We start from the raw sequence: 10416 nt of genomic DNA on the forward strand, positions 1-10416 counted from the left end.
ACCTGCTGCTGCCCCAGGCTTCCAGACGCTTTTTCCCCTCGGCGCCGGCGGAAGCCCCGATGCTGCTCACCACCGTCCTCCAGTGGCCGGTGCCCTAGGCAAATGTCTAAAGCTGCCTAGTGGTGGCGCTGGCCCTGGAGAACCCAAATTACAGCACTCTCTGGCAGGGAACCACAGTGACAGAATTCTCTGGCAGGGAACCACACAGTGACAGCACTCTCTGGCAGGGAACCACACAGTGACAGCACTCTCTGGCAGGGAACCACACAGTGACAGCACTCTCTGGCAGGGAACCACACAGTGACAGCACTCTCTGGCAGGGAACCACAGTGACAGCCCTCTTTGGGGAAAAAAAACACAGAGACCGCACTCTCTAGCAGGGAATGGCTAAATTTAGCAAAGCTTGGGAAAAGTACCAACCAATCAGCTCCTGTCATGTTTCAAACACAGTATGTAAAACGTGAAAAGCTGATTGGTTAGTAAAATATCTCTCTCCATGCAATGACACATCTATCCCTAAATGACAGTCAGCAAAGTTTTACAGGAAGCCTAGGCTCCAGAACTCTCAGAAGCAAGCAACTCACACCAGTGTCAGGGCGAGGTAGCCAATTCCCCCTAACCCCTATGTCTGCGCTCACACCGCTCCAGCTGTAAGCAGCACTCCCTGTCACTGGCTGGGTTTGCGTTCTACACCCGCCCTTATACCCATTCTGTCCAATCACGACACGCTTCATGTAACGCCTCCTCAGCAGCCCGTGTAAGGTGCGGGGATATGTTATCATTGACAGGACGGCGCTGCTTGCAGCATCTCGGGTGGAACGAACAGAACTTCGTGTGTTCCGCCACTACTGTACGTGACCCTGGTAAGGGCGACGCCACTGGGTAATTAATCTACTCTGCAAACCTATAGACCACGCCCATCGCGTGGGCGTGTCCGACATCGCTTGGTGGGCGGGGCTCGGCGAGCAACCGCTGCAGCTGCAGGGACTGGAGCTGGGAGATACTACGTGCTGCAAGTGGCACAGACCGGGGATCGCTCTGCGGCAGCGTCACACACACCGGCCACAATAATGTGACTGAGCCGAGGAGAAGCAGCAGCTGGGTACTAGGACAGAGCCTTCAGCCCATGGACACTGGACGCCTGCTGTGAGGAACCTCGCTATGGCTACCCAGTCCAGGTAAGCGGCGCCCTGTGTGATGTGTGCCTGCCAGCTCCTCTGTACATCCCATAGCAGCCAGTAACCACCCCGCACAGCCCACCCTGCGCTCCCCAGCTACACTAATTACAGTGCTGCCTGCACGGCCAGAAGTGCCACTGCCTGCTGCTGTATTCTCAGCGGGGGAGGGGGGAGCTGCAGAGTAACCCTTATGTATCAGCTCCGTGACACCTCACTTCATGTTTACAAACATGTCGTCCTGGTGCTGTATGCCCTCAGCATAGGCTACGGGCATCGTCTGCTAGCAGGTGTATCATCCCATATAAGTATGCCCCTGTCTGTGCTTGGTGTATTGGATAAGGTGAGCGTCCCCTATATGTGTACGCCCACTGCTCTGTACACCCGTGGCATATGGGGTGGGTGTATAATGTGATGAACCCTATGTACCTGTGTATATGATTGCTTATGGGGTGGGGCTGTAATGTGAGCATCCCCTATATACCCATGTCTTATGGGATGGGGTGTAACGTGACCACCTTCAAGCAATTTAGAATCTTGCCTCCTGTGATATTTTGCTGATTAAACTCAAGGTTCTCCTTCTAGGGAAAGTGGTGAAATCACAATAACCTTAATTATTATTATTAATAATAATAATAAACTGCCGACTGTTGTAGCTGTGGAGTCCTGCTTTTGTGTCTTTAACCTAGACAGATGTGGGATAAAAAACATATTTTGAAGACTGTCTACAAATATTTGTGTGGTGTGAAGGATGGTAATTGCTGTTCTGGTAGGTCATCAGGATGGGAGTCTGGAGTATACCACTTATTATAAACATAATCCAATCGCTTTGGTATCTCTACATGCTCTGTCTTGTGAACATTGGTGGTTTAGTAAATGGTGAAGCACTTGTTGACACTGTCTAGATAAGATATGTGTTGAATTCTCTAACTTCTTGTGGTCTTTAAGAAAACTTAAAAACAAAATAAATAGACCTTCCTACATATGTGATCTATATGCACCTTTTTATGACTAATGAGAGTTCCAGGTACGTATAACCCTAATACTAAAACAAAATGTAACAATTCTCCGTTAACGTTACCAGGAATAGCAATGGCTGCTAGCTAGAATGAATTCTCACAGAAACAATATTCCACTTATGAAGTTTCAAACTTTCCAGTAATTCTTTTACCAATGATACACACATCTATTAAATGAGCAATAAGTGTGCGGGTTTTTTTTTTTTCCCTGTTAACATAAAGCTGTTTACAAATGTAATTTTTGTTCAGAAAAGTTAAGTCTCTACAATTGTATCATTCATACAAGTACAACGTTATTGTAAAAGAGAGGAAAAAAACTAGCGCAATGTAAAATATTTCTGCTGGAAAGTTTTATGGCATAGGTATGTTAGAAACAAGAACAGAAAAGAAACATGTTCTCAAATGGGAGCTTTGACCGTCTCCTTTCTGACATAAGGTAACAGTGTATGCTTTTACGGTTTATGTGCCTCAAGTTAAATTCACCAGGACAGCTGAAGAGTGGAGCTACATTATAGTCCTAACTCTCTCTATTTTCAGGCAGTGGTGATTGAGAGGTTTGCTGACACAGCAATTACCAATTTGCAGCCTTTTATAGAGCTAGCAGCCTTTCCACCCTTTCTAATAAACTGGTGACCGCCTCTGCCCCTATCCAATGACCTAGAAACGTTAAAGGTCAGTAGTAGTTACCAGAAAAGTTAGACACTGTGGTAAATTACCATATCCAGTCATGCAGTTTAAGCCTATTAATCGGTGACTAAAGTATTTGCACTCCTTTATATATGGTTAAGATGTTGGAGTTAGTAAGTTTGTATTTTTTGGACTTTATATTGCAAAAAAAAGTGGTATGTTAGAAACTGTAGTATCACATTTATGTTGTGTAAAATGGTATTAGGTCTTAAGGTCATTTCTAGTTCCTTTGTCGGTAAACGTTGCCTGTGATTACATTTACTGTTTGTACTAGAAGTTAACAAATAATGTGATATTTTATGACTATTTTAAGCAGAACTACTGAAAAATTACCTGAACAGTTTCCACTCCAGAAAACCCATATCTCCAACATAAGCTAATAATACAGAGCCACAACAGCTGTTCAGAGAGCTAGTGACCGTGGTCTTACCAACTTGCTGCAGATGAAACCTGACAAACTGGTCATTGCACATAATGAGCTAAGGGGCAGAGGTGATGTTCCTCTGAACACACTTTGTTGGCCATGATAAGGAAAAATAACTCCAACTTGGAAAGGGGGGTGGGGGACTGACATGGCAGTCAGACTTCAGAAACGTAGAAGTCTGTTTTGATGCCTAACCTCAATGACCACTTAGTGACAGATGCCTGGTGCAAGTGTGTCACCAGGTCCCAGGCAACTCTGCTATTGATGGGTGTCTTTATTTGTCAAAAATGCATCTTAGGCCCCTTACAAATACAGAGACAGGAGTTTTGTGCTGAGCAATCTAGTTAAGCACATAGCACTGCACTAGCAATGTGTGTTGAGAGATCTGCCACTCTCTGTGTATGGAGATTCAGAGACTAGTTCGCACACAGATAATATGAAATGAATCAGCACAGTCCAATGGTGCATTCTAGTTATGACATTTTTGGCAACAAAGTTGCCCAACGCTACCCTAGCCTCACAGGTCCTGGTGTGCTGAGCGACATGGTCTGCAGTGGCTGCAGCAATGATGTATGAGGACACATCTATATAGGGCATGATCTGAGCCATAAGTAATATGGCTCACTGTTGCGTTAGTACCACATTTGCAATTTATATACAATTTTATTTCCTAAAACATGCAAATGCAGTCACATTACCCTACTCTTCCTTATGCCAGAGCAGTTATTCTAATTATCAACATATGCTAGGCTCAGGAGATCTGTCTACATTTGATGTGAATTAGGAGATTTGATGCCCACAGTACATTCACATAACTAAGGCTGAGTACACATTTAACTTGGGGGCAGATGTATTAAGGCTGGTAAAATGATAAAGGGCCAGATGCACTAAGCTTAAAAAGTGATAAAATGGAGAGTGATAGCCAGCCAATCAGCTCCTACCTGCCATGTCACAGGCTGGGTTTGAAAAATGTCAGGCAGAAGCTGATGGCTGGCTGTTTATCACTCTCCATTTTATCACTTTTGAAGCTTAGTGTATCTGGCCTTAAGTGGTGAAGAAGCAGTGATAAAGTGGAAGTTGATAACGCACCAGTCAATCAGGTCCTAAATGTCATTCTTCAAACTGCTGATTGGCTAGTGCATTATCACCTTCCACTTTATTACCGTTTTAGCACTGTTCCAGACTTAATACATCTGACCCAAAGGGGGAAATTTACTAAAGGAAATTTTGTAAAAAATTAGGTGTGTTTGTATCCAGAAATACACTCATTTTTGACATTTACCATCCCGAAAATACGGCTATTTGTATTGATGTGCTATCAATACGAATTGCTGTATTTTCGGGATGGTAAATGTCAAAAATGAGTGTATTTCTGGATACAAATACACCTATTTTTTACAAATTTCCTTTAGTAAATTTCCCCCAATATGTCACATCTGATCCTGTGGACCAGTGCATTGTTGGTCATCCTATTGGCCATAATACACCCAGTAACATGACTATGATGTATCCTGTCATACCTACTAGACCCAATTCTTTTGCATTTACATTTTTGACACCCAGTAATGGCCTTTTGTCAATCCCACATAAGCTGTGTATAGCTCTGAATTTTGTGTGCGTTTGCGGCCCGTGAAAAAGCACTTAGGGAGTGATTCACATTGACTCGCTAAGCAGCGAAAATTTGCTGCTTAGTGAGTGGGCGACCAGCGCCCCCCGGCACTGCAAAGGTCTCCCCCTTCGCAAAACGTGAGGCTGCGTTTGCATGCGAATGGACGTGTACGCTCACACTTCCATTGGCATGCGTGTGTATGGCTGAAAAATCATTTTAGAACAGCGGTTCTCAAACTGGGTCCTGACCTTCTCAGTATGGGGTCGCGACTCCATGTTGCTGACCATTAGGGTGATGGCTTTTGTAAACTCTGTCAGTGCTTCATGGAGTCTGAAGTCTGTTATTTTAGACTCCTCCCATCATTTTGTGCCTCCACAATGCTGCCAGGTATGTGCTGTCTGCTGACTGCACATGTGATGTGATGACCTTCTGCAGTAACTTGCTGGGGTCCCGTAATTATTTTTATTGTCTGATGGGATCCCAGAGCAAAATAGTTTGAGGACCCCTGCACTAGAAAATTCAGCCTAGAATTACTTTTATTTGTGAGCGCCTGGACGCACACATCAGCTGCCCGCCATGAGCAGGCTTTGGCACACCTGCACTCACATGTGGACACCCTGTGTTTTTCTTGGCACACCTGGAATTAAACACTGGGCGTCTCCATGCTCCATGCAGCTCTGTGTGCGAAGTCACGGCGAGTGTAATACTCAAAGGCGTATGCACAGAGGGTCTGCACAAGTGTATTTACGCCGATACGCATGTGCAGACCCGCAACATCGGACCCGTTGTGAATGTGGCTTATTGTGAGCCATCGTGGATCAGGCCCTTAGTACAGCTGCATTTGAAGTAGCGTGCAACTCTGAATCAGGCTCCTAATGTATGAACGCATGATAAACCAAGTCGGAACAAACCTGAAATGCATAAACAGCAACTTTATTTTTAATTTTAGAAGTTGAACGGCAATATTTGTGTTAGAAATATGGCAACAAAATTATGTAATCGTGGCCCCAAGTAGAAACCACATAGGCTTCCTGTTGCAAGATACTGGCAGGCAACCTTGTGTTTACAGCTAAGTAAGTAAAGCCACTATGTTCCAATCATATACAGCAAATAAGACCATGTGTAACTGTGATAAATTATATATAAAGTGGTCAGAATGATTATACTTAAATATAGCCATCAAGCTTCTCGTTCCTCTGCAGCAGCTTGACACGTGTTTAAAGAGATAAACTTCTCTCGCTAAAAGCCGCTCACTGGCTCTTTTCTCCAAATGAACTGGATGAGCTATTCATTATCGATAGTCCACTGAGCGCATATTACTGGTGTGTCTGCTAAACACTTGGCAAGGAATTCTCTCACTCACTGACAGCTGCAGCTTGCTCCATATACCCATATGTTTTCGCAGGAGCCAAGTGCAGTTTTGCCTTAATAAGACCCTGTTAATACTGGCAGACAGACATGCTTGATAAAAATCACTTCATGGATTGATTGATTCTCTGGGAGGCTCAACGCCGATTTTGTTACAACAGTGAATTCAAAAATAAAATATTGTGAACCTTGGAGATGTAAAGCGTTTATTGTCGTTACATTTTATTTAATGACGTTTCTAATGAGTTGAGAGTGATTCTGGGGCAGGTGTACTGATAAAGAGGAGAGAGATAAAGTACCAACCAATCCCAGGGGAAATAAATTGTAGGCAAAAATATTTGCTCAGCCAAAAAAGCGCAGCAATAGCTATGCTTTGTGGCATCCTGAACTGGCTGAAAGGTCTTCATTTCCCCATAGAGTAGGGAGCACTTTTGTGTGAATTCTGGATTTGGCTGGGCAGGCGAAGGGTGCGAGATAGGGTGCTGTTGCTGGCATTTATACACTGTGGCAAAGGCAATTCCCACACTTTGCCTGAAATTGAAATCTCCTATATCTGCCATGTTACAGGCTATTAGGTCTAATGTACTAAGCCTTGTACCTGTCAATTGACTTCTAAAGCCCCATACACACTCAAAGATAAAGTGAGAGATCTTTCACAATAACACTCAATATTGTTGTATTGTTAACGATGCAAGCTCCCATGCGTCGGTAATGATGATTGATATCTACCGAACATGCAGGTCTTTTTGGCTATATAGCCAAGCAACCTGCATGTTTAGTGGGCCCCAATGATGGCACTGATCGATATCAGCATCATGTATCGACTGTGGCCCCCGTCGGCTAGTGTGTATGGATCTTTACTGTCATATTATAGTTTGTTTAAAACATTGACACTTAGGAGCTGGTTAGCTGCTACTTTATCTCCATCCACTGTATCTCTCTAAGGCTTAGTACATCAATCCCTGTGTATACAAAGTAAAGTTGCACATGCATGTTACATTTAAATTCCAGTCTAGATTAATTGATAGTGGAAACCAACTAGACACCCTGTTTGTACAGGGACATCATTTGTCCTAGAAGTGAAGGTTAACCTGCTATGCGCTATGATTGTATGGTGCAGTGCTGTGCTGGAATAGTCAAATCCGTGTAATGTGCCAAAATTTGCTGTACTGATAAAGTTGTTGCATTGCAGTATATGTTGGCAGCTTTAGTCTGCTTCAGTGAGAGAAAGTGCATTTACAAGGACACAGGAAATATTTATTTAAGAATAGAATAGAATCAACTTTATTGGCCATGTATGCTTGCGCACACTAGGAATTTTTTGCGGATTTACAGTGCAGCATCAGCAGGGATGGGGGGGGGGGGAGAGGACATTGCATACATTACATTAAGGACATTACATGTAGGGATCACATGCCCGCCGAGCTGCACAGCGCCTAGGCAGCCATCCGCGGCGCCACTGGTCGCTGCAGCAGCCGGTAGGTGACAATATTATCACACAGGGAACACTTACCTGCCGAGCAGTACAGCGCCTAGGCAGCCATCAGCGGCGCCACTGGTCGCTGCACCAGCCAGGCAGGTAACATTAGAGCAAAGACATGGGCTAAAATAGCTGAGTGCACAGTTCCTTGGCAGCCATTTGCGGCGCCATCCCGTAGGCCTCAATAGGCCATCTTCCTGTGGGAGAAACCAGCGTGGAAACTTAAGCCAGTGTGGGCGGTGGTGTGGTGAGGGTGAGGGCAGAGAGAGTCACTGGGCCTGGGGGGAGACAGAGGGGGCCGGGTGCTGGAGTTGGGCCCTCCCTTGGCCGAGTTCCACGCCGCTGCCCACTGATGGACTGGTCCTACCTTCTCCTGCCTTGTGGTGAGGGGAGAAGGCGTCGGGGGAATGCGTCGCCGCCCAGTGTGTATTGGCGTAGATGGATCGTTGCCGGGGGCAGAGCTGCCACGTGCAGCCAATCCTATGCCGTGTCCAGATCCGGGCCGGGTCCCCCTCCTCCTCACCACTTCCGTCTTCTCATGCCGGGGCAGTGCGGGGGCCTTGGTGATGTCCTGTCCCGGCTGGGGGGGGTGGTGGTGGGTGTCCTCTGGGGGTCGATGCCGTGGCCTACTGTGCGCCGGGGGTGAGTTGACTCCTGCGACGATCCTGAGCCTGGTGAGCCGCATCCAGAGCCGGGTCCCCCTCCTTCCGTCTCAGTGCTGTCTCCACGTCCCTTCCGTCTCAGTGACGGGGCAGTGCGGGTGCTGTGGTGGTGCCTGCTGGGGGGACTACTTCACCGCCATCCTCCCACCGTCCACGGGGCGCCCTTTCTCCGGGGCCGAGGATGGAAGCTCCGGTGGACAGGAGCTCGCATGCTTGCGACCATCCCCGGCCCCCAAGGTGAGTGTACGGGTTGTTGCTTAAGAATGAGAGTGTAGGTAAGCAGGATAGAGTATCTGTCCCAAAGCCCACTCACACTCTGTGCTCTTAAGAACATTAAGTAAAAGTCTGTTAAGTGCAGTTTATATGTCAGGTCCAATCTTGCCTACTTCAAGATAATTCACCCATGGACATTATACAGTAATTGAAAACAAATAAAAATAGTCTCATAAACCCCAGTGACGGGTCTTAAAAAGTCAATAACACATCCCATATAACTGTATATTTGCTTTTAAACCTTCACTCGTTCACAATGCATCTGCATTAGCCTATAATTACATCTGCAGTAAATGTACAGAGCTGAGGAGATTCTAGAAGCAGGAGGCTGAAGTGTATATACTTTGCCATTGCAGAATAGTCTTTTCCTGATCAATGTATTTGCTAAATGTGTTGTCTTTATTATTTAGGTTGGATTCAACTAAATGTAATCTAACTGCAGTGTTCTAATACATCACAAGTGCTGACATTTCCTAGCATCACTGATCAACAGTGCAACTCAAAATAAATAGAAAGAAACAGTTTCGTAGTACCACAGGGGTAGTTACCAGGCGCTGCACCGGGCTTTTATCAAATCAAGCAGCAGTTTGATTAAATTGTCCCTGAGACATATACCAAAAAGGAGAATGTGGGCAACTGCGCTTTTTGAGGAAGGAAATAACACAGTAGATTAAACAATTTATTAATTAATAAAAAATTATAATAAAATTGGCATGAGCATAATTCACATATGACCAATTACCAATTGCATGCTATTTAAGTGTAATTCTGCTCATGACAATTATTTCCTTCCTCAAAAAGCTTAGTTGCCCACTTTTTTCTTTTTGGTATATAACTCAGAATAAATACTAATGCTTATTGGAACTAGTGTTCATTCTAGCACCCGCTATCATTGAAAACCCATACAGTTCTTCTTCCCTGCCTGGGGTGTCGCTGTCTGCTGTAGTGCTTATAGCACAGTGTGGTCTGTATATCAGCACTGACACGCAAACCAGACCTGTGCTAGAAACACCACAGCAGACAGCGACACCCCAGGCAGGGAACAGGAACCGCATGGGTTTTCATAGTTGGTGGGTGCTAGAATGAACACTAGGAACCCCTTATTGATTCTTTAAGGACCTCCATTATATGCTTTCTTTTGATGCTTTAGATTTTCTTTATATTGGATCAACTTGCATATACATTTTTGTCAAAGGCCATGATTGATGATGTCTTCATTAGATATTAGTTGCTCAGATTTACATAGTTATACTATTATCACATTAACTTGTATATAAGGTAGCTAGCTTTGGTAGGGATGAAATGTTAGAAGGGAGATAAGGACACGTAATAGGATGAGGGATGAAATGTTAGAAGGGAGATAAGGACACGTAATAGAATGAGAGATTCAGAAAATTAAAAATCTCCATTTATTTATTTTTAAAGTGGCAATCATACACTGCAAAACCAGTTTGATTTTGCAGTTGCTTTAAATAAAAAGGAGATTTCTTAACAAATCTTTACTTTCTGAATCTTTAATTTCACCCCAAGTCTCGGGAATATGCTGCCACAATGGGGGTTATTCTAGTCCATTCTTTCTGACAAAATCCTTCTTAGATGGACAAAACCATGTGCACTGCGGGTGGGGCAGATGTAACTTGTGCAGAGAGAATTAGATTTGGGTGGGGTTTTTCTTCAAAGTGAGATCTATATTGAAGTGTAAAATCATGCAGTCAGTAA

At 44.6% G+C, this 10416-nt stretch overlaps 1 protein-coding gene across 3 annotated transcripts in view; it reads left to right on the forward strand.

Annotated features, from left to right (window-relative positions):
- The first annotated feature begins 799 nt into the window (after positions 1-799).
- AFF1 (ALF transcription elongation factor 1) overlaps positions 800-10416 on the forward strand; it is a 126948-nt gene continuing 117331 nt past the window's right edge. For 2 of the 3 annotated variants that reach the window (XM_083177691.1, XM_083177700.1), the window contains exon 1: positions 801-1178. In XM_083177691.1, coding sequence (XP_083033817.1) covers positions 1162-1178 — 17 coding nt within the window. In that variant the 5' untranslated portion in view covers positions 801-1161. Of the gene's footprint in view, positions 1179-10416 lie in introns of all 3 variants that reach the window. The other variant, XM_083177708.1, reaches the window with a different exon arrangement.

This window comes from Crinia signifera, chromosome 1 (genome assembly GCF_055691185.1).
Source record: "Crinia signifera chromosome 1, ASM5569118v1, whole genome shotgun sequence".
Lineage (NCBI taxonomy): Eukaryota > Metazoa > Chordata > Amphibia > Anura > Myobatrachidae > Crinia > Crinia signifera.